Source organism: Mauremys reevesii, linkage group 4 (genome assembly GCF_016161935.1).
Source record: "Mauremys reevesii isolate NIE-2019 linkage group 4, ASM1616193v1, whole genome shotgun sequence".
Lineage (NCBI taxonomy): Eukaryota > Metazoa > Chordata > Testudines > Geoemydidae > Mauremys > Mauremys reevesii.
Window position 1 is genome coordinate 150,509,660 of NC_052626.1, and position 22,618 is coordinate 150,532,277.

Sequence of the window (22,618 nt, forward strand, 5' to 3'; positions counted from 1 at the left end):
CCCCTCCGTGACAGTTTGGCGCATGCGCCCTTTTACTTCCTGCGCGCCACCAGGCTGGCGCATGCGTCCTACTCTCCCATGGGGTCCCGGGTGCCCCTCCAGCCGCGCATGCGCGCCGCGCCCCGCTGCCCTGGTTCCGGTTTGGCTCTGCCTTGGGCGCCATCTTGGATTCGGGGAGAAGCCGCGAGCGGGCGGGAGGAGGAGGGGCGGGTGGCCGAGGCGGGCGCGGCGGAGAGAGCGGGGAGGGGGGCCGGACCGAGCCAGGCCCCCCACCCCCGGAGCCCCATAGGGGCCCCTGGAGAGCCCCCTCGGGCCCCCCGCCCCTATAGAGCCCCCTATAGACCCCTCCTATCGCACCCCCGCCCCTATAGAGCCCCCTATAGACCCCTCCTATCGCACCCCCGCCCCTATAGAGCCCCTATAGACCCCTCCTATCGCACCCCGCCCCTATAGAGCCCCCTATAGAGCCTCTCCCCATAGAGCCCCTGGAGAGCAATCCCTAGGCCCCTGCCCCCTGTAGAGCCCCTATAGCCCCCCGGCCCATAGAGCCCCCTTCCCGAGAGCGAGCCCCCGCCTGTATAGGGCCCTATCAATATTTATTCCCCCGCCCTGCTCCTGTAGAGTCTCACTCCCCTATTTCCCCTGATCCCTCCCCCCCAGAGGCCCCATTCAACCCCGGTTCTTGTCAGGATCCTGCACCCCTATAGGATCCATACCCTGAGAGGGGGAGGCTGGAGAGACCCAGGCCCCCCTGCACCCTCCAAAAGGACTCCCCACCCCCCATAGGATCCACATCTGTGGGGAGGGGGGGCTGGACACCTCCAAGCCCCCCACCCCCTGTAGGGTGCAGATATCCCCCTGAAGGGGGGAGAGGGCTGAGGAGCCCCTGCAGAGTCTGCTTCCCCCCCTAAAGAGCAGCAGTGAGGGGAGCTGGGTTTAGACCCCATAGGACCCCCCCATCCCTATAGAGTCTAGCACATGCCCCCCTGAGTGGGGTTGGAGGAGGCTGCTGGGGGTGCTGCCCCCCACCCCAATACTCTGGAGCTGGAGCCACAAGGGAGAAAGCGCCGCCAACTGCTGGTGAGACACCCATCCCCACATCTTGGAGGACATGGGGGAGTGGGGCTGGGGGCAGCGAGGTCATGGGGAAGGGCTGGGGGGCAGCTGGGTAGGGTGGGGAGAAAGACTGAAGGAGGTAGGTCATGGGGAGCAGGGGGCTTGGGTTGGGGGTCATGCGGAGAAAGGGCCAGGTTGGAGGTTGAGGTGCGAGGGTGGGAGCTGCAGGCTGCTACTTTTTTGAGGACACAGGAGGATGCCACCGACAGGGATGGGCTGGTCCAGCACGGGGCAGTGGGGATGGGGGGTGCGCAGGGTTAGGCTGGGGTGGGCTGGTCCAGCATGGGGCAGTGGGGATGTGGGTGGGGATGAGCTGGTCCAGCACGGGGCAGTGGGGATGTGCGGGGGCAGGGTTGGGCTGGGGCGGGGTGGACTGGTCCAGCTCGAGGCAGTGAGGATGGGGGCAGGTTTGGACTGGGAGGATGGGCTGGCCCAGCACGAGAAGTGGGGCTATGGGGCAGGGGCAGGGTTAGGCTGGGGATGGGCTGGCCCAGCACGAGAAGTGGGGCGGGGGCAGGGTTAGGCTGGGGATGGGCTGGCCCACCACAGGCCAGGAGGCTATGGGGCGGGGGCAGGGTTGAGCTGGGGATGGGCTGGCCCAGCACAGGCCAGGGGCTATGGGGCGGGGGCAGGGTTGAGCTGGGGATGGGCTGGCCCAGCAGAGGATATGGGGCGGGGCAGGGTTGGGCTAGGGGATGGGCTGACCCAGCACGGGGCTATGGGGCGGGGGCAGGGTTGGGCTGGGCTGGGGTTGGACTGGCCCAGCATGGGGCTATGGGGCAGGGGGCAGGGTTGGGCTGGGGGGATGGGCTGGCCCAGCACAGGGCTATGGGGCAGGGTTGGGCTGGGGTGATGGGCTGGCCCAGCACGGGGCTATGGGGCAGGGGGCAGGGTTGGGCTGGGGGGATGGGCTGGCCCGGCACAGAGATCCTAGGCTGAAGTGGGCTCTCTGTGCCTTCCTCTGCTACGGCGTGGGGCTGCCCCCACTCTGTGCCCCATGGTGCCAGCTCATCCTGGGGCTGGGGCGGGGGTTGGCCTGGGCTCCGAGTGGGTACAGGAGCCCCCCCAGAGGAAGGGGCTGGGGCTGGCTGACTGGGGGGGGGGACACGGGGCTGTCTCCCCCCCGCCCCGAGGCCGGGGCTGGGGCTGGCTGACTGGGGGGGGGGACACGGGGCTGTCTCCCCCCGCCCCCGAGGAAGGGGCTGGGGCTGGCTGACGGGGACGGGCTGTCTCCCCGCCCCGAGGAAGGGGCTGGGGCTGGCTGACTGGGGACACGGGGCTGTTTCCCTCCCTGCCCCGAGGAAGGGGCTGGGGCTGGCTGACTGGGGGGGGGGGGGGAAGGCGGGAAATGGGAAGCTGCGAAACGGAGCTTCATTGGCTTAACTGTGATTCTGTTCTGGAGACAGGGACAGAACCCAGGAGTCCTGGCTCCCAGCCTCCCCCTCCCATCACCAGACTCTGCTGCCCACCCTGAGCCGTGGGGAGAACCCAGGTGTCCAGGCTCCCGAGGGGCTGGGAGGGGCCATGCTGATGGGGGGCAGTGGAGCGTGTGTGGGCCCCGTGCCGGCGCTGAGCGCTGGGGGGGGAAGCAGGGAACAATGGCAGGATTTCCCCTTTCAGCCACTGCCACAGGGAGGAGCAGGCTGGGCCAGGCCCCCGCCCCAGTCCCTGCCCCCCCCCCCCGAGCCAGCCAGTCCCTGCCCTGGGGCCAGATCAGAGCTGGCGGCCGCCAGAGGGGACAGGCCCCAGATTCCCTGAGCCGGCCTAGTCCTTGGTGTGACCCCCTCCCAACCTGTGTGACCCCAGACATGAGCCCCCCATCAGTTCTGTTCCCATCCCCTCAGTCCCTGGCCCGTCACAGCGGGATCAGGACCTCTGGGAAACAAGTGGCACTGCCCCCCTCCCCCTCCCCACAGCATGACAGCCCAGCTGCTGTGTCTGTCTGGAGTGTGGTTGGGTTGTTGGGGGGGTGTAGCTGGGAACCAGGACTCCTGGGTTCTCTCCCGGCTCTGGGAGGGGAGTGGGGACAGGTGCAGGACTCCTGGGTTCTCTCCCGGCTCTGGGAGGGGAGTGGGGCTCGGGGCCAGGCTGCCTGGGCCTGTGCGGGGTGACGTGTGCCGTATCGCTCGCAGGAGGTGAGCGGGGCGGCAGGGCAGCCCCCCCGCCACGGCCATGCCGTCCAATGCCCGGGCCGGCAGCCTCAAGGACCCCGAGGTGGCCGAGCTCTTCTTCAAGGACGACCCGGAGAAGCTGTTTGTGGATCTGCGAGAGATCGGCCATGGCAGCTTCGGGGCCGTCTACTTCGTGAGTGGTTGTGGGCCCTCACCCTGGGGCCCCCCTCGCCCAGCCTAGCCCTGCCCCCTTCCCTGACCCCGCCCCTCACCGCTCCTGGCAACGCCCCCTTCCCTGGCAATGCCCCCTCACTGTGCCTGGCAACGCCCCTTCCCTGACCCTGCCCCGCACTGCTCCAGGCAACGCCCCCGTCCCTGCCCCCGCTCCCTCACCGCTCCTGCCAACGCCCCCTTCCCTGGCCCCGCCCCTCACAGCTCCTGCCAACGCCCCCTTCCCTGGCCCCGCCCCTCACCGCTCCTGCCAACGCCCCCTTCCCTGGCCCCGCCCCCTCACCGCTCCTGGCAACGCCCCCTTCCCTGGCAATGCCCCCTCACTGTGCCTGGCAATGACCCGTTTCCTGGCCCCGCCCCCTCGCCGCTCCTGGCAACGCCCCCTTCCCTGCCCCCGCTCCCTCACCGCTCCTGGCAACGCCCCCTTCCCTTGCCCCGCCCCCTCACAGCTCCTTGCAACGCCCCTTTCCCTGGCCCCGCCCCCTCACCGCTCCTGGCAACGCCCCCTTGGCAATGCTCTGTTGCCTGGCAACGTCCCCCTCACTGCGCCTGGCCATGCCCCCTTCCCTGGCCCTGCCCCCGCACCACTCCTGGAAATGCCCCGTCCTCTTTTCTGGGCCCCTGCTCCCCCCCCCGTTCTCCATGGGGTCCCTCCCCTCCCCCCGGGCTGGCTGGGAGGGTCTCTCCCCTGTGGGGCTCCCCCTGGCCAGCCTGCTCTGAGCCCCGTCTGCCCGGCAGGCCCGCGACATGCGCAACAACGAGGTGGTGGCCATCAAGAAGATGTCGTACAGCGGGAAGCAGTCCAATGAGGTGAGCGCCCGGCTCTTGTGGGGGATAAACCCAGGAGTCCTGGCTCCCAGCCCTTCCCCCCACTGACCTCCTGCCCTAGCGGGAATAGAATCTAGGCCTCCGGGCTCCCAGGCCCCCTCCCCCCCCCGACCTCCCCCGAGCTGGGCTAGGACCCCGGCGTCCGGGCTGCCGGCCCTCCCCCAAGCTGGGCTAGGACCCGGCGTCCGGGCTGCCGGCCCCACCCCGACCTCCTCGAGCTGGGCTAGAACCCGGCGTCCGGCTGCGGCCCCACCCCCGACCTCCCGAGCTGGGCTAGAACCCGGCCTCCGGGCTCCCAGGCCCTCCCCCGACCTCCCGAGCTGGGCTAGAACCCGGCGTCCGGCTGCGCCCCGACCTCCCGAGCTGGGCAAGAACCCCGGCGTCCGGGCTCCCGCCCCCCCCCGAGCTGGACTAAAACCCTGGGGTCCGGGCTGCCGCCGCCCCCCCCCCCCGACCTCCCTCGAGCTGGGCTAGCACCCCGGCGTCCGGGCCGCCGGCCCCACCCGACCTCCCGAGCTGGGCTAGAACCCGGCGTCCGGGCTGCCGGCCCCGACCTCCCGAGCTGGGCTAGAACCCGGCGTCCGGGCTGCCGCCCCGACCTCCCGAGCTGGGCTAGAACCCCGGGCTCCCAGGCCCCCTCCCCGACCTCCCGAGCTGGGCTAGAACCCGGCGTCCGGGCTCCCAGGCCCCGACCTCCCGAGCTAGGCTAGAATCCCGGCGTCCGGGCCCCCGACCTCCCGAGCTGGCCTAGAACCCGGCGTCTGGGCTGCCGGCCCCCGACCACCCCCGACCTGGGCTAGAACCCCGGCGTCCGGGCTGCCGGCCCCCGACCTCCCCCGAGCTGGGCTAGAACCCCGGCGTCCGGGCTGCCGGGCCCACACCCCGACCTCCCCCGAGCTGGGCTAGAACCCCGGCGTCCGGGCTGCCGGGCCCACACCCCGACCTCCCCCGAGCTGGACTAGAACCCCGGCCTCCGGGCTGCCGCCCCACCCCGACCTCCCCCGAGCTGGGCTAGAACCCCGGCGTCCGGGCTGCCGGCCCCCACCCCGACCTCCCCCGAGCTGGGCTAGAACCCCGGCGTCCGGGCTGCCGGGCCCACACCCCGACCTCCCCCGAGCTGGGCTAGAACCCCGGCGTCCAGGCTGCCGGCCCCGACCTCCCGAGCTGGGCTAGAACCCGGCGTCCGGGCTGCCGGCCCCACCCCGACCTCCCTGAGCTGGGCTAGAACCCGGCGTCCGGGCTGCCGGCCCCACCCCGACCTCCCGAGCTGGACTAGCACCCCGGCCGCCTGGGTGCCGCCCCCCCCCGACCTGCCCCGAGCTCGGCTAGAACCCCGGCGTCCGGGCTGCCGGCCCCCCCCCCCGACCTCCCCTGAGCTGGGCTAGAACCCCGGTGTCCAGGCTACCAGGCCTCCCCGCCCGACCTCCCGAGCTGGGCTAGAACCCGGCGTCCGGACTACCAGCCCCACCTCTCGACCTCCCGAGCTGGGCTAGAACCCCGCGTCCGGGCTCCCGGCCCCCCCCCCCGACCTCCCCCGAGCTGGGCTAGAACCCCGGCGTCCAGGCTGCCGGCCCCACCCCGACCTCCCGAGCTGGGCTAGAACCCCGGCGTCCGGCTGCCGCCCCACCCCGACCTCCCGAGCTGGGCTAGAACCCGGCGTCAGGCTGCCGGCCCCACCCCGACCTCCCGAGCTGGGCTAGAACCCGGCGTCCGGGCTGCCAGGCCCCACACCGACCTCCCGAGCTGGGCTAGAACCCGGCGTCCGGGCTGCCGGCCCCGACCTCCCCGAGCTGGGCTAGAACCCGGTGTCCGGGCTGCAGGCCCCCGCCCGACCTCCCGAGCTGGGCTAGAACCCGGCGTCCGGACTGCCAGCCCCACCTCTCGACCTCCCCGAGCTGGGCTAGAACCCGGCGTCTGGGCTGCCGGCCCCACCCCGACCTCCCGAGCTGGGCTAGAACCCGGCGTCCAGGCTGCCCGCCCCACCCCGACCTCCCGAGCTGGGGTAGAACCCGGCGTCCGGGCTGCCAGGCCCCACCCCCGACCTCCCGAGCTGGGCTAGAACCCGGCGTCAGGGCTGCCGGCCCCCACCCCAACCTCCCGAGCTGGGCTAGAACCCCGGCGTCCGGGCTGCCGGCCCCCACCCCGACCTCCCCTGAGCTGGGCTAGAACCCCGGCGTCCGGGCTGCCGGCCCCCCCCACCCCCGACCTCCCCCGAGCTGGGCTAGAACCCGGCGTCTGGGCTGCCAGCCCCACCCCGACCTCCCGAGCTGGGCTAGAACCCGGCGTCCGGGCTGCCAGCCCCGTCCTCCCGAGCTGGGCTAGGACCCCGGCGTCCGGGCTGAGCGTGTGCGACTCTCGCAGAAATGGCAGGACATCATCAAGGAGGTGAAGTTCCTGCAGAAGCTGCGACACCCCAACACCATCGAGTACAAGGGCTGCTACCTGCGGGAGCACACGGCCTGGGTGAGTGGGGTGGGGCGCGAGGGGGTGGGGTCTTGTGGCCCCCCCAGGCTACCCCCTGTTGTCCCCCCACAGCTGGTGATGGAGTACTGCGGGGGCTCCGCCTCCGACATGCTGGTGGGTGAGGGCCCCGGGGCGCAGGGCCTTGGGGGGGTGCGGGGGGTGGCTGGGGGGCTGCTCTGACCCCTCCCTCTGCCCCCAGTGCACAAGAAGCCACTGCAGGAGGTGGAGATCGCGGCCATCACCCACGGGGCGCTGCAGGGCCTGGCGTACCTCCACTGTCACAACATGATCCACAGGTACCCCCACCTCCCCGTCTGCCCCCCATCTGCCCCTTCCCGTCCCCCCCCCCGCCCTGTCCCTGCTTCCTCCCACCGCTGGGGTTGGCTCCTTCCCAGGGCTGGCTGTGCGGGGGGCTGGGGTCCGAGCTCTGAGCTGTCTCTCACCCCGGCCCTGCAGGGACGTGAAGGCTGGGAACATCCTGCTGACGGAGCCGGGGCAGGTGAAACTCGGGGACTTCGGCTCAGCATCAATCATCGCCCCCGCCAACTCCTTCGTGGGCACGCCGTACTGGTGAGGGGCCGGGCGGGGGGCCTGGGGGGGCGGGGGGGGCCGGAGCCCGGGGGCTCACCCCAGGGGCTCACCCCGTCTCCGTCTGCCCCAGGATGGCCCCTGAGGTGATCCTGGCCATGGACGAGGGGCAGTACGACGGGAAGGTGGACGTCTGGTCGCTTGGCATCACCTGCATTGAGCTGGGTAGGTGGGGGGCGGGCGGCGGGGCAGGGGGGGCGGGGCAGCAGGGGCCGGCTGCTGACGCGTGTCTCTCCCCCCAGCGGAGCGCAAGCCTCCCCTCTTTAACATGAACGCGATGAGCGCGTTGTACCACATCGCGCAGAACGAGTCCCCCGTGCTGCAGTCCAGCCACTGGTGAGCCCCCCGAGCCCGCCTCACAGCCCCCCCTCGCCCCTCCGCGGGGGGCAGCCTGTGCCGGGCACCTCGCCCCACGCCCCCGAGTAGACACCAGCCCTGGGCGGGGTCCTGGGTCACACCCCACCACCAGGACTCCTGGGTTCTCTCTCGGCTCTGGGAGGGGAGTGGGGTCTAGTGGTTACAGTGGGGGCTGGGAGCCAGGACTCCTGGGTTCGCTCCCCAGCTCTGGGAGGGGAGTGGGGTCTCTAGTGGTTACAGTGGGGGCTGGGAGCCAGGACTCCTGGGTTCTCTCTCGGCTCTGGGAGGGGAGTGGGGTCTAGTGGTTACAGTGGGGGCTGGGAGCCAGGACTCCTGGGTTCTCTCCCCGGCTCTGGGAGGGGAGTGAGGTCTAGAGGTTACAGTGGGGGCTGGGAGCCAGGACTCCTGGGTTCTCTCCCCGGCTCTGGGAGGGGAGTGGGGTCTAGTGGTTACAGTGGGGGCTGGGAGCCAGGACTCCTGGGTTCTCTCCCCGGCTCTGGGAGGGGAGTGAGGTCTAGAGGTTACAGTGGGGGCTGGGAGCCAGGACTCCTGGGCTGGTGAATTGCCCTCCCCTGGCATTAGCCAGCTTGGCCCAGCTGGCTCTCTGGCGTCAAGGGATGGCCCTGCCCCCCCTTCTGTTTATCTGCTTCTGCCCCCCAGGTCCGAGTATTTCCGGAACTTTGTGGACTCCTGCCTGCAGAAAATCCCCCAAGACCGGCCCACCTCGGACGTGCTGCTCAAGGTAACCCCCAGCCGGGCGGGGCGGGGGGGCGGGTCCTCGGGGTCCCTGGGGCAGCGGGCGTCACTGACCCCGTCCCTGTGCCCCAGCAGCACCGGTTCCTCCTGCGGGAGCGGCCCCAGACGGTGATCATGGACCTGATCCAGCGCACCAAGGACGCCGTGCGGGAGCTGGACAACCTGCAGTATCGCAAGATGAAGAAAATCCTCTTCCAGGAAGCGCAGAACGGCCCCAATGCCGAGGCGCCCGACGAGGAGGAGGTGAGAGCGAGGCCCCCACCCCAGGGGTCCCCCTGTGCCCCGCCCTGCCTGAGGGCCCACGGGGCCGGGCCGGAGGTCCCCAAATAACCACCCCGGAGGGGCCGCGCCCCAGTGCCGGGTGACGGATCCCCATGTGCCAGCCCCTCCTCCTGCCCCAGAGGTGCCGTGTCCCAGTGCCGGGCGAGGGGTCCCCATGTGCCCAGCCCCCCTTTCTCCAGAGGGGCCGGGTCCCAGTGCCGGGCGAGGGGTCCCCGTGTGCCCCCCCTGCCCCAGAGGGGCCGTGTCCCAGTGCCAGGGGAGGGGTCACCGTGTGCCTCCCCCCACCCCAGAGGGGCCGTGTCCCAGTGCCGGGCGAGGGGTCCCCATGTGCCCAGCCCCCCTTTCTCCAGAGGGGCCGTGTCCCAGTGCCAGGGGAGGGGTCACCGTGTGCCTCCCCCCACCCCAGAGGGGCCGTGTCCCAGTGCCGGGCGAGGGGTCCCCATGTGCCCAGCCCCCCTTTCTCCAGAGGGGCCGTGTCCCAGTGCCGGGCGAGGGGTCCCCATGTGCCCAGCCCCGAGAGGCTGCAGTGTGTCTGGTCGCTCCCCAGGAGGCGGAGCAGTTCATGCACCGGACGGGCACCGTTAACAGCATGGAGAGCAGCCACTCGGTGCCCAGCATGTCTATCAGCGCCAGCAGCCAGAGCAGCAGCGTCAACAGCCTGGCGGACGCCTCCGACGAGGACGAGGGAGCCGAGATCGCCATGATGCAGGAGGGGGAGCACACGGTCACCTCCAACAGCTCCGTCATCCACCGCCTGCCGGTGCTGTGCGAGAGCCTGCTGCTGGGCGTCCCGGGGTGGGGGGGTGGAAAGTGGGGCGACCAGGGGTCCCGGGGGGGGGGGGGAGTGGGACGACCCGGGGTCCCAGGCCTGGCGCGGGGGGGGAGTGGGGAGTGGAGTGTCCCGGAGTCCCAGGCCTGGCGCGGGGGGAGGGGGGAGTGGAGCGTCCCAGAGTCCCAGGCCGGGTGCTGGGGGTGGGAGGAGTGGTGCGTCCCCTGAGGCCCAGCCCTCATCCCCCCCGACTGGACACTTGAGTGATACACAGGGGAAACTGAGGCACACTTTGTGGGTCTGGTGGTTAGAGCGGGGAGGGCCAAGAGTCAGGACTCCTGGGTCCCATCCCTTCTCTCTCCATCACCCCCCAGGGCCACGATAACCTGTACGACGACCCGTACCAGCCGGAGATGGAGCCCCAGAGTTCATCGGCTGCCCGGCGCCGTGCATACTGCCGCAACCGGGACCATTTCGCCACCATCCGCACGGCCTCCCTGGTAAGGGCAGGGAGTGGGGTGGGTACGCTCCCCATATGGGAGGAGCTGGGGGCCCCCACAAAGGTAGGGTGAGGTTAGCAGGTGGGGCTAGTGGGCTGGCTGGGAGCAGAGGTCAGGGTGGGCTCAGAGTTGGGGATGGAGCTGGGGGTGAGGCAAGGTGGGAAGGTTTCTGGGTGGGGCCAGGAGATGGGCTGGGGTTTATGGGCAGGGTCAGGGGCTGACTGGGTGAGGTTGGTGGGACAGGTCACTGGACAGGGGCAGGGTTGGGTGAGTGGGTGGGCGGGGTCAGAGTTCGGGCAGGGTCAGGTGTGGATGGGTGAGTGGGTGGGCGGGGTCAGAGTTTGGGCAGGGTTAGCGGTGAGTAGGTGGGTGGGGTCAGGGGTGGCTGGGTGGGAGGGGTCAGAGTTTGGGCTGGGCGGGGCCAGAGGTGGATGGGTGAGTGGGTGGGCGGGGTCAGGGTTTGGGCGGGTCAGGTGTGGATGGGTGTGTGGGTGGCCGGGGTCAGAGTTTGGGCAGGGTTAGCGGTGAGTAGGTGGGTGGGGTATGGGGTGGCTGGGTGGGTGGGGTCAGAGTTTGGGCTGGGCGGGGCCAGAGGTGGATGGGTGAGTGGGTGGGCGGGGTCAGGGTTCGGGCGGGGCCGGGTGAGTGGGGGGGCGGGGTCAGGGTTCGGGCGGGGCCGGGTGGCGGGGTGAGTGGGTGGGCGGGGTCAGGGTTCGGGGCGGGGCCAGGTGGCTGGGTGAGTGGGTGGGCGGGGTCAGGGTTCGGGCGGGGCCGGGTGAGTGGGTGGGCGGGGTCAGGGTTCGGGCAGGGCTGGGTGAGTGGGGGGGCGGGGTCAGGGGTCGGGCGGGGCGGGGTGGGGGGGTGGGCGGGGTCGGGGTTCGGGCGGGGCCGGGCCAGGGGTGGCTAGGTGAGTGGGTGGGCGGGGTCAGGGTTCGGGCGGGGCTGGGTGAGTGGGTGGTGGGCGGGGTCAGGGTTCGGGCGGGGCCGGGTGAGTGGGTGGGCGGGGTCAGGGTTCGGGGCGGGGCGGGTGAGTGGGTGAGTGGGTGGGCGGGGTCAGGATTCGGGCAGGGCCGGGCGGCTGGGTGAGTGGGGCGGGGCGGGGCGGGGCCTGGGAGCTGGCCCGCCGCGCTCAGAGCTCCGCCCCCGCCCAGGTGACCCGGCAGATCCAGGAGCACGAGCAGGACTCGGCGCTGCGGGAGCAGATGAGCGGCTACAAGCGCATGCGGCGCCAGCACCAGAAGCAGCTCATGGCGCTGGAGAACAAGCTGAAGGCGGAGCTGGACGAGCACCAGCTGCGGCTCGACAAGGAGCTGGAGGCCCATCGCAGCAGCTTCAGCGCCGAGGCCGAGAAGCTGGCCAAGAAGCACCAGGCCATCTTCGAGAAGGAGGTGGGCCGGCCGGGCAGGGGCGGGCGGGGGCCGGGCACAGGGGCGGGGCTGGCGGGGAGCCGCTCACCCCCGCTCGCTGCCCCGCAGGCCAAGGCGGCGCTGGCCGAGGAGAAGAAGTTCCAGCAGCACATCCTGGGCCAGCAGAAGAAGGAGCTGAGCAACCTGCTGGAGTGCCAGAAACGCCAGTACAAGCTGCGCAAGGAACAGCTCAAGGAGGTGACGAGAGAGGGGCCCCGGCGGGGGGGCGGGTTGGCTGGGAACAGAACCCAGGTGTCCGAGCTCCCTGCCCCCCCCAACCACTCGCCCCTGCTCCCCGCCCATGCAGGAGCTGCAGGAGAACCAGAGCACCCCGAAGCGGGAGAAGCAGGAGTGGCTGCTGCGGCAGAAGGAGAACATGCAGCACTACCAGGCCGAGGAGGAGGCCAACCTGCTGCGGCGCCAGCGCCAGTACCTGGAGCTGCAGTGCCGCCAGTACAAGCGCAAGATGCTGCTGGCCCGCCACAACCTGGACCAGGACCTGCTGCGCGAGGTGGGGGGGGAGCCTGTGAGCAGGGCAAGGCTGGGCACTGACTAGGGGGGGGGGCCCAGGGGGCCGGGTGGGGCTCTGCTCAGCGGGAGGGGCGTGGGGCGGGGTGGGAGGGAAGGGCTCTGCTCAGTGGGAGGGGTATGGGGTGGGAGGGCTCTGCTCAGCGGGAGGGGCGTGGGGTGGGAGGAGGGCTCTGCTCAGCGGGAGGGGCGTGGGGTGGGAGGGAGGGGCTCTGCTCAGCGGGAGGGGCGTGGGGCGGGGTGGGAGGGGCTCTGCTCAGCAGGAGGGGCGTGGGGCAGGGTGGGAGGGCTCTGCTCAGTGGGAGGGGCGTGGGGTGGGAGGGCCCTGCTCAGCGGGAGGGGCGTGGGGTAGGGAGGGCCCTGCTCAGCGGGAGGCGTGGGGCGGGGTGGGAGGGCTCTGCTCAGCAGGAGGGGCTCTGCTCAGCAGGAGGGGCGTGGAGCAGGGTGGGAGGGGCTCTGCTCAGCGGGAGGCGTGGGGTAGGGAGGGCTCTGCTCAGCAGGAGGCGTGGGGCGTGGGGTGGGAGGGCTCTGCTCAGCGGGGCTCTGCTCAGCGGGAGGGACGCGGGGAGGGCTCTGCTCAGTGGGGCGTGGGGTGGGAGGGCTCTGCTCAGGGGGCTCTGCTCAGCGGGAGGCGCGGGGAAGGGCTCTGCTCAGCGGGAGGCGTGGGGCAGGGTGGGAGGGGCTCTGCTCAGCGGGGGCTCTGCTCAGCTGGAGGCGTGGGGTGGGAGGGCTCTGCTCAGTGGGAGGGGCATGGTGTGGGGTGGGAGGGCTCTGCTCAGTGGGAGGGGCATGGGGCGGGGTGGGAGGGCTCTGCTCAGCGGGAGGGGCGCGTGGGGAGGGGCTCTGCTCAGCGGGAGGGGCGTGGGGCAGGGTGGGAGGGCTCTGCTCAGCGGGGGCTCTGCTCAGCTGGAGGGCGTGGGGCAGGGTGGGAGGGCTCTGCTCAGCGGGAGGCTCTGCTCAGCTGGTGCGTGGGGTGGGAGGGCTCTGCTCAGTGGGAGGGCATGAGGCGGGGTGGGAGGGCTCTGCTCAGTGGGTGGGGCGGGGTGGGAGGGGCTCTGCTCAGCGGGAGGCGTGGGGTGGGAGGGCTCTGCTCAGAGGGAGGGGCGTGGGGCGGGGTGGGAGGGCTCTGCTCAGCTGGAGGCGCGGGGTGGGAGGGGCTCTGCTCAGTGGGTGGGCGTGGGGCGGGGTGGGAGGTGGGGCGGGGTGGGAGGGGCTCTGCTCAGAGGGAGGCGCGGGTGGGAGGGCTCTGCTCAGCGGGTGGCGTGGGGCGGGGTGGGAGGGGCACTGCTCAGCGGGAGGCGTGGGGCGGGGTGGGAGGGGCTCTGCTCAGAGGGAGGCGTGGGGCGGGGTGGGAGGGCCCTGCTCAGCGGGTGGGGCGTGGGGCGGGGTGGGAGGGCACTGCTCAGCGGGAGGGGCGTGGGGCGGGGTGGGAGGGCTCTGCTCAGCGGGAGGGGGGTGGAAGGGGCATGGGGCGGGGTGGGAGGGGCTCTGCTCAGCGGGAGGGGCGCGGGGGGGAGGGGCTCTAGTGCAGGGGTCCCCAAGACGAAGGACCGTGGCGGAGGTCGAGCATCCGCCAAAATGCCACCGAATTTCAGCCGCATTTTGGCAGCGATGCTGTCGCTCACCGTGGCGCCCGCGGGCGCCGCCGTGGGGACCCCTGCTCCAGGGGGCGGGGGTAGGCGGAGGGGCTGTTGGGCTGGGCGTGACCCCGCCCCCGCCCCGCCCGCAGGACCTGAACAAGAAGCAGACGCAGAAGGACCTGGAGTGCGCCATGCTGCTGCGGCAGCACGAGTCGACGCAGGAGCTGGAGTTCCGGCACCTGCACACGGTGCAGCGCACCCGCACCGAGCTCACCCGCCTGCAGCACCAGACCGAGCTCAGCAACCAGCTGGAGTACAACAAGCGCCGCGAGCAGGAGCTGCGCCAGAAACACGCCATGGAGGTCCGCCAGCAACCCAAGAGCCTCAAAGTAGGTGTCACCCAGGGGCCCCGCCCGCGCAGCCTGGGGGGCCCGCAGCCGGATGGACAGGAGGCCGGGCTTCTAGAGCCAGACGGACAGGAGGCTTGGGCTCTAGAACCGGCCCTGGGGGGCCTCGCGCCGGACGGGCAGGATAGCTGGGATTTAGAGCCAGACGGAGAGGAGGCAGGAGTTCTAGAGCACAAGAGCCTGGGGGTTCTAGAGCCAGACGGTGCGGAGGCCATGGTTCTAGAGCAGAAGAACCTGGGGGTTCTAGAGCCAGATGGCGATTATGATGTGGTTCTAGAGCACAAGAGCCTGGAGGCTCTGGAGCCTGATGGCGAAGAGGCTGAGGTTCTAGAGCGGGAGAGCCTGGGGCTTTTAGAGCCAGGCCTCATGGCCTTGGGGGTTCTAAAGCCGGATGGCCAGGAGGCTGATGTTCTAGATGTGGAAGCTCTGGAGCCGGACGGGCAGGAGGCATCCCTAGATGCTGCCCTGGGGGCGCTAGAGCCATCCGCCCCCTGCCGTCTCCGCGGTGTCTTGCCCCTAATCCCGCAGGAGGGGGAGGGGCTGCGGGGCCCAGGCGACGGCTGCCCTGCCCCCGAGGACCCCTATGTGGAGCCGCGGTGTGGCTGGGAGGAGGCGGCCAGGCCGGCGCCGACCCCCACCCCCCTGGCCGCCCTGCTGCCCCACGCCGTGTGCGCGGGGCTGGCGCTGCTGCTGGCCGCCTACCCCAGTGGGCCGGTGCTGCTGCTGCTGCTGGCGCTGTGGGCCCAGGGCTCGGGCGGCGGGGCCCAGCGCTGCTGCTGGCCCTGGAGGCGCTGGTGGGGCTGGGCATCTCCTATGCCCTGCTCCACTCGCTCTTCCTGCTCTCGGGCGCCTCCTTCCTGGCCCTGGCCAAGGGGGCGGGGGCGCTGGGCGTGCTGGGCCTGAGCGCCAGCCGGGGCCGGCTCTACGTGCCCGTCATCCTGCTGGCCTCCCACCTGCTGGCCTCGCCCTGGCTCTTCCTGCCGCTCTACCTGCTGCTGGCGCTGGCCCGGGGCGCCCGGCGGGGGCTGCCCCGCCGCGCCCGCCGCCTCTGGCTGCGCCTGCTGCTGGGCCTGCCGCGCCCGGCCTTCCGCGCCCTGCAGGGCCTGGGGCTGCTCACCGAGCGGGGCCTCTTCCGCCTCTTCCCCAAGACCCACAAGGGCGGCTTCCGCAGCCGGCTGCCCGTGCCCGCCCCCCGCCCCGCCCCCCCTCCCGCCCCGCCCGCCTGGCCGCCGCGCCCTGGCCCTGCTGGCCCGGCCCGGCCGTGCCCTCAACCGCCGCCTGCTGCGGCTGGCGCGGGAGCTGAGCGCCCGCCTGCCCCCGGCCGCCCTGCACCACCTCACGGGCCTGCGGGTGCTGCGGGAGGAGCGGCCCAGCCGCATCCCCCGGCTGGCGGGCAGGGGGCAGGGCCGCCGGGCCCGGGGGGGCCGGGCTGCCTCCGGGGGGGCCCGGCACAGCCCCCCAGGGGACCCCCGCGCGGCCCGGCGGCCCTGGAGGTGACTGGGCTTGGGAACCAGCCACGCCCCCGTGCTGCCCAGTGATTGGCTGGGTGTGAACAGGCCCCGCCCCTTTCTCTGGTTCGGGGGGCTGTGATGCGGGGGTGGGACAGCCCTGCTCTCCTTCCCCAGCCCCCCAACCGGAGCACAAAACCCACAGCAGGTGCCCCATGCTACTGGGCTTCTCCGGGCCTCCCCTGACAGAGCGGGGGGGGAACGTGGCCCCGAAAGCAGGTGGCCCCCGTGGCCCAGAGGGGGGGGGAGATGTGGCCCCATGGCCCGGGGGTGGGGGGAGATGTGGGCCCGAAGGCAGGCGGGCCCGGGGAGATGTGGGCCCGAAGGCAGGCGGGCCCCCGTGGCCCAGAGGGGGGGAGATGTGGCCCCGAAGGCAGGTGGCCCCATGGCCCGGGGGGGGGGGAGATGTGGCCCCGCAGGCAGGTGGCCCCAAGGCCCGGGGGGGGGGGAGATGTGGCCCACATGGCCCGGGGGGCGGAGAAGTGGCCCCGAAGGCAGGTGGCCCCCGTGGCCCAGAGGGGGGGAGATGTGGCCCCGAAGGCAGGTGGCCCCCGTGGCCCAGAGGGGGGGATCTTGGGGGGGGGCTGTGGTTTGCCAAGGGGACTGAACCCCACTCTGGTTGCTCTGTGTAGGGGGCAGCGCTGGGTACAGCTGCAGTGTGTGCTCTGGAGGAAAGAATCACCGAACCCTGCCCCCCAGGAGCCAGGGGGGTGCAGTGGGGAGGCCCTGGAGGCAAGGGCAGCAGTTGGGTGATTGAAGGGGAGACTGGGGGGGATGTGACCCCTTCCCCAAGGGGTGCTGCTAGTGGGACCAGTGGTTTGTATTTGTCTCTGAGCCCCCCGCAAACGCTATCCAACCCCCTGGGGGAGGGGCTCCATTCTCAGCTAGGCCCAGGCCCCACGACACTATCCGCCCCCCCAGAAATAGAGGGGGCTCCCATCCGGCCGCAGGCGCCGGGGGAAGGTGCGTTTCTGCTCCCAGCTCCGACGGGCGGCCCCAGGTGATTCTTTCCCCGGTGACGGCTTTGATTTCATTTCCCATCTCTGTAACCCCCACTCCCCTCGCGGGAGATGTGAACGTATTTATTTCAGATGCCTTTACGTTTTGTGTGTGTGCATTTTGTTGTGTAAGTGATCAAACATTATTTTTTGTTTGTTTTGGGGTAAATCTGTGATATTTCTTTTTTTATTTGACTGAAAACAGGAGAAATAAAATAAAAATAATCACAGATTTCCCAAAAATGGGAGAGTCGAAATCTTCTTTTGTGTTAAATTAATTTCTTATCCATTGGTTGGGGGAAGGTGAAACCTTTACTTTCCTTCAAATCCTTTTCCCCCCCTGTGGGTTTTGGCAACTCTGGGGTAACACTGATTTCATTTGCTGCAGTTTTAGAAAATCTCATCGGTATTTTTGTTGGAGCCTTTATTTTATCGCATTGGTAGGAGTGAATTTAGAATGAGTTTCCTGTTTGAGGGCCAATTATGAATATTTTATATTTGCTCCACTTTATGAAATTTGGGATAATTTTTTATTTTTCTTTCTTTAGTATATTTAGTCTGATATATTTACTCCTGTTTCCGAGGCAAATAGTTTTTTGTCCTTGTTAGAATTTATTTTCCCTCCTGCCCGTAGTGAATTTAGAAATCCCCCAACCCCATTCAGTAAATTCAGGAATTTTCTTTGTTTTCCCCGTTTTGGGCAGAAATCTCTGCTTTTTATTCTATTTACCCTGTTTTTGCTGAATCTGATCTTTTTTGTTCCATTTTAGGGAAAGTTGCATTTCACCAGCATGTATTTTTAAGTCTCATTTGTCCAAGTTTTGATCCATCCCTTTAATATTTTGGGGGGGTTATTTTCTCCTAATTTTAGTGCAGCTACGATTATCCCTCAAGCTGAAAACCAGGGGGGGTCATTTCTTTTAGATCATCTAGTCTGACCTCCTGTGTGTCTGAGGAAAGCAAATTTCAGCCATCCCAGAGCCCTGTTCCAGAAAAGTCTGTTGTATTTTTTTTTTAGTTCAGCTAGGAATTAATTCAGGGCGGCTTGACGGAGCTCAGACAAGATGCTCACAGGAATCCCCTTCAGTCTGAAAATCGATTCATCTTTTCTTCCCCCCTTTTTGTATTTGGTATTTTACTGGTTGGTTTCGTTGCTGTATTTTCCCTGGCGCTCTCCAGCCTTTTACAAATTGTAATTTTTGTATTTAATTTCCCCCAGTTTTGGTCCATGTTGTTTATTTTGATTTGCCTGTTTTGCTGCAAAATCGATGGGTTTGATTTGATTGGCTGCTTTGGTAGCCCAGTTTCTGGTTCACGTAAAAATAGGAGCAGGATTGGCCCGAAATTGGAGCAATATGTTACTACGCTTGAACTGGATTTCACCACTTTGGGGTGGATTTCTCCCAGGTCTGGGCCCCAGGTGGGTGACATCTAAGGATTTGTAGTTGATGTTTATCGGTTTATGGGCAAACAATGGGTGCAAGGCGGCTCTCTTCTGTCCAGGGTTGAGCAGGATGTTTTGAGCTGATCTGGGGCTGAGGGTGTTGCTTTTTACCTGGGGTTGGCCCACAGTGCCCGTGGGTGGCGCCTCCCCCAGCTGTCCGATGGCTCCCGTTTTTGGTGACTGTTTGCCCCACCCCCGCCTGTGTGTGCTCCATACATTCATTTTTTTACATTTTGGCTTCCTCTGTATTTGGTTTGACACGTGCTTATTTTGGCTCCTTTCCACCTTCAATGAAAGACGGCCCCTGGCAGGGCACCCGGACCTGGCGAGCATCTGGTCGTTACTGGGAGCTGAAACGCACCTCTCCCCCTCCCCCTCCCCCTCCCCTCTACTAGGCCCCCCAAGGCAGGCCCCCTCACACAGCTCCTAGGCAGGGCAAAGGGCACATGCCCCCGCCATGGGGCAAATTGGGGGGGGGGGGTCACTGGCAGGGCAAAGGGCACAAGCCCTGGCCCTGGGTTGATGGGGGCAGATTGTGGGGAGTCACAGGCAGGGCAAAGGTCACATGCTCCGGCCATGGGACAATGGGCCAAATTGGGGGAGGGGGAGCACTGGCAAGTCAAAGGTGTCAAGCCCTGGCCCTGGCATGATGGGGGCAGATTGTGGGGGGGCACCAGCAAGGCAAAGGTCACATGCCCCGGCCACGGCATGATGGGGGCAGGTTGGGGGGGGTCACAGGCAGGGCAAAGGTCCCCCGCCCGGGCCATGGGATGATGGGGGGTCACAGGCAGGGCAAAGGTCACACGCCTTGTCCATGGGATGATGGGGGGGGGGTCACAGGCAGGGCAAAGGTCACATGCCCTGGCCATGGGATGATGGGGGGGTCACAGGCAGGGCAAAGGTCACACGCCCTGGCCATGGGATGATGGGGGGGTCACAGGCAGGGCAAAGGTCACACGCCTTGGCCATGGGATGATGGGGGGGGGCACAGGCAGGGCCAAGGACACATGACCGGGCCATGGGATGATGGGGGGTACACAGGCAGGGCAAAGGTCACACGCCCTGGCCATGGGATGATGGGGGGGTCACAGGCAGGGCAAAGGTCACACGCCCTGGCCATGGGATGATGGGGGGGTCACAGGCAGGGCAAAGGTCACATGCCCTGGCCATGGGATGATGGGGGGGTCACAGGCAGGGCAAAGGTCACATGCCCCGGCCATGGGATGATGGGGGCAGGTCGGGGGGGGTCAGACAGGTCAAAGGTCATGTGCTGCATGATGGGGCAGGTCATGGGGTCACAGGCAGGGCAGGCGTCAGCCATAGGCAAAGGCCCCCCCAGCCCTGACCGCAGCAGCACATGTGGGTCTCGGCCCCTGTGGGCAAGGCAAGACGGAGGGCACCACCCCACCCTGTCCAGGGAAGGGGGAGGAGCAATGGCTCATGGGAGGGTTCAGAGCTGCCCCCCGGGGGCCTGTCGGGGGGAGCGCGGCACGGCCACGCCCGCTCCAGCCCACCCCGGTGTCTGTCTCGCTAACGTTTGCTCCTGTCTCTCTCCCCCCGTCCCGCCCCGCCCCGCCCCGGCCGGCCCCCGCCCCGCGGCCCCACCCCCAGTCCAAGGAGCTGCAGATCAAGAAGCAGTTCCAGGACACGTGTAAGATCCAGACGCGGCAGTACAAAGCCCTGCGCAACCACCTGCTGGAGACCACGGCCAAGAGCGAGCACAAGGGCATCCTGAAGCGCCTCAAGGACGAGCAGACGCGCAAGCTGGCCATCCTGGCGGAGCAGTACGACCACAGCATCAACGAGATGCTCTCCACGCAGGCCGTAGGTCGCCGGGCGGCCCGATGGGGGGCTGCTCCCCCGCCCACCCCCGGGCGGGCCCCAGGCCCCCAGCCTGGGGCCTGCCTCCTGCCACCTCCCCGAAGCCCCTGCCTCCAACCCCCTGCCCGGTGCCTGCCCCCCGGCCCACTGGCGCCCCCTAGAGGGGAGAGCCCCGGGCCCCTGCCGCACAGGGTTACGAAGAAGCCTGTTCCCACAGAGGAAGCATGAACCCAAGTGTCCTGGCCAAAGATCTGCTCTGCAGTTTTCATGCTTGCCCCTCGTACCCACCCACTCCCAGCACATCCGGGGATCTGGACGTCCCTTTCACTTCCTGTCCCAAACTGTGAGGGTGCTGGGACGCTGCGAGTCAGCGCAAGGGGCTCCCATGTACCCAGCCCCCCTGCCACAGGGGGGCCCCTGGGTGCCCAGCCCCCGCCAAGGGCTCCTGGCCAACTCCGTGTCGCCCCCTAGCTGCGGCTGGATGAGACGCAGGAGGCTGAGTACCAGGTGCTGCGGATGCAGCTGCAGCAGGAGCTGGAACTGCTCAACGCCTACCAGAGCAAGATCAAGATCCACACGGAGGCGCAGCACGAGCGGGAGATCAAGGAGCTGGAGCAGCGCGTGTCCATCCGCCGGGCCCTGCTGGAGCAGAGGGTATGGGACTGGGACCCAGGCGTCCGGGACAGCTCCCTCAGGGCCCTGCAGCATCCCCAGAGACCGGGCTGGGCAGTGGGACCCAGGCGTCCGGGACGGCTCCCTCAGGGCCCTGCAGCACCCCAGAGACCGGGCTGGGCAGTGGGACCCAGGCGTCCGGGACGGCTCCCTCAGGGTATTCCCTACTTTGTCACAGGAGGGAATGGATTTCTAGGCTTCTGGGGGGGCAGACAGGCTGTGGGATGGGCCATGGCACACCCAGGCATCTGGGGAGGGGCCGGCGGGACCCTGGCGTCCGGGAGGGGCCGGCGGGACCCAGGCGTCCGGGCGGGGCTGGGGAGGGGCTGCGGAAGGGCTGGCGGGACCCTGGCATCTGGGGAGGGGCCGGGGAGGGGCCGCCGGGACCCAGGCGTCCAGGCGGGGCTGGGGAGGGGCTGGCGGGGCTGCGGAAGGGCTGGCGGGACCCTGGCATCTGGGGAGGGGCCGGCGGGACCCTGGCATCTGGGGAGGGGCCGGCGGGGCCCAGGCGTCCGGGCGGGGCTGGGGAGGGGCTGGCGGGGCTGCGGAAGGGCTGGCGGGACCCTGGCATCTGGGGAGGGGCCGGCTGCCGGCGGGACCCAGGCGTCCGGGCGGGGCCGGGGAGGGGCCGGCGGGACCCCGGCGTCCGGCCCGGCACTGCCACGCCCTGTCTCTGCAGATCGAGGAGGAGATGCTGGCGCTGCAGAACGAGCGCTCGGAGCGGATCCGCAGCCTGCTGGAGCGGCAGGCCCGGGAGATCGAGGCCTTCGACTCGGAGAGCATGCGGCTCGGCTTCAGTAACATGGCGCTGACGGGCATCCCCGCCGAGGCCTTCAACCAGGGCTACGCCGCGCCCCCCCAGCCCTGGCCCTCCCGCCCCGTGCCCCGCAGCGGCTCCCACTGGAGCCACGGTGTGCAGAACACCGCCGGCGCCCCCCACGCCTGGCGCCAGCCCCTGCTGGCCCCCCCTCCGCCTGGCTCCACCCCCTCCGCCGCCTCCTCGCCCGCCTCCGCCCCAGGGGGCCGGGCCAACGTGGTGATGCTGCGGAACAGCCCCCAGCCGCTGCGGCGCACGGCCTCCGGCGGCCAGGCCGAGCCGGGCATCAGCCGCTCGGCGAGCGTCACCTCGCACATCCTCAACGGCTCGCACTACTCGTACTCCTGAGCCGGCTCGCCCTGGAGCCTGCTCCCCGCCAGCGCCGCCGGGCCGCCCCGAGCGCTCTCCTCTGGCCATGGAGAGAGACTCCCCACCGGTGTCCCAGCGCCCATGTCTGCTCCCCTGTCCATGCTGACACCCCCAAATCCGCACAGGAACACACCGACCCCATTCCCAGCCCCTCATCCCTCCCCCCTCCACACACACACACGGGACCATTTCATCTATGTTTTCAAATCTCGTTTTTTTCTTAATTTCCTTCCCTCTTCCTGTCACTGGGGGCTGGGAAACCGGATGCCTGGGTTCTCTCCCTGGCTCTGGGAGGGGATTGGGGGCTGGTGGGTTAGAGCAGGGGGGCTGGGAGCCAGGGCTCCTGGGTTCTCTCCCCAGCTCTGGGAGGGGAGTGGGGGCTGGTGGGTTAGAGCAGGGGGGGCTGGGAGCCAGGACTCCTGGGTTCTCTCCCTGGCTCTGGGAGGATTGGGGCTGGTGGGTTAGAGCAGGGGGGCTGGGAGCCAGGGCTCCTGGGTTCTCTCCCTGGCTCTGGGAGGGGAGTGGGGGCTGGTGGGTTAGAGCAAGGGGGCTGGGAGCCAGGACTCCTGGGTTCTCTCCCTGGCTCTGGGAGGGGAGTGGAGACTGGTGGGTTAGAGCAGGGGGGCTGGGAGCCAGGACTCCTGGGTTCTCTCCCCGGCTCTGGGAGGGGAGTGGGGGCTAGTGGTTAGAGCAGGGGGGCTGGGAGCCAGGACTCCGGGGTTCTCTCCCTGGCTCTGGGAGGAGTGGGGCGGGTGGGTTAGAGCAGGAGGGCTGGGAGCCCGGCCTCCTGGGTTCTCCCCCCGGCTCGGGGCGGGGAGTGGGGGCGGGTGGGTTAGAGCAGGGGGGGCTGGGAGCCAGGACTCCTGGGTTCTCTTCCCCGGCTCTGGGAGGGGAGTGGGGTCTGGTGGGTTAGAACAGGGGGGCTGGGAGCCAGGACTCCTGGGTTCTCTCCCAGCTCTGGGACGGGAGTGGGGGCTGGTGGGTCAGAGCAGGGGGGGCTGGGAGCCAGGGCTCCTGGGTTCTCTTCCCCGGCTCTAGGAGGGGAGTGGGGGCTGGTGGGTTAGAGC

The 22,618-nt window shown here is 69.1% G+C and overlaps 1 protein-coding gene across 3 annotated transcripts; it reads left to right on the top strand.

Annotated features, from left to right (window-relative positions):
- Nucleotides 1–456: 456 nt before the first annotated feature.
- On the top strand, nt 457–21,863 carry TAOK2 (TAO kinase 2). Of its 3 annotated transcripts, XM_039537070.1 has the most exons (20): nt 457–1,080; nt 3,249–3,420; nt 4,197–4,268; nt 6,648–6,749; nt 6,822–6,867; nt 6,949–7,045; nt 7,206–7,319; nt 7,411–7,502; nt 7,580–7,673; nt 8,355–8,436; nt 8,526–8,693; nt 9,280–9,492; nt 9,876–10,001; nt 11,153–11,389; nt 11,477–11,605; nt 11,715–11,918; nt 13,665–13,904; nt 19,484–19,696; nt 20,165–20,347; nt 21,045–21,863. In XM_039537070.1, the coding sequence occupies exons 2-20, from the start codon at nt 3,289–3,291 to the stop codon at nt 21,528–21,530; spliced, it is 3,030 nt and encodes a 1,009-aa protein (XP_039393004.1). In that variant the 5' UTR covers nt 457–1,080; nt 3,249–3,288; the 3' UTR covers nt 21,531–21,863. The 3 variants fall into 3 exon arrangements, with proteins under 3 accessions (XP_039393004.1, XP_039393003.1, XP_039393002.1); XM_039537069.1 differs by lacking the exons at nt 457–1,080; nt 3,249–3,420; nt 4,197–4,268; nt 6,648–6,749; nt 6,822–6,867 and having other exon boundaries at nt 6,923–7,045; nt 8,523–8,693; nt 21,045–21,862; XM_039537068.1 differs by lacking the exons at nt 457–1,080; nt 3,249–3,420; nt 4,197–4,268; ... (3 more) ...; nt 20,165–20,347; nt 21,045–21,863 and having other exon boundaries at nt 6,923–7,045; nt 8,523–8,693; nt 13,665–14,919.
- The last annotated feature ends 755 nt before the right edge of the window (nt 21,864–22,618 follow it).

Coding starts and splice junctions, on each gene's coding strand:
- TAOK2 (XM_039537070.1), top strand. CDS start 3,289: ATGCCGTCCAATGCCCGGGCCGGCAGCCTCAAGGACCCCGAGGTGGCC. Junction 8,437..8,525: donor CCTCGGACGTGCTGCTCAAG/GTAACCCCCAGC, acceptor GTGCCCCAGCAG/CACCGGTTCCTCCTGCGGGA. Junction 11,606..11,714: donor GCAAGGAACAGCTCAAGGAG/GTGACGAGAGAG, acceptor CCGCCCATGCAG/GAGCTGCAGGAGAACCAGAG.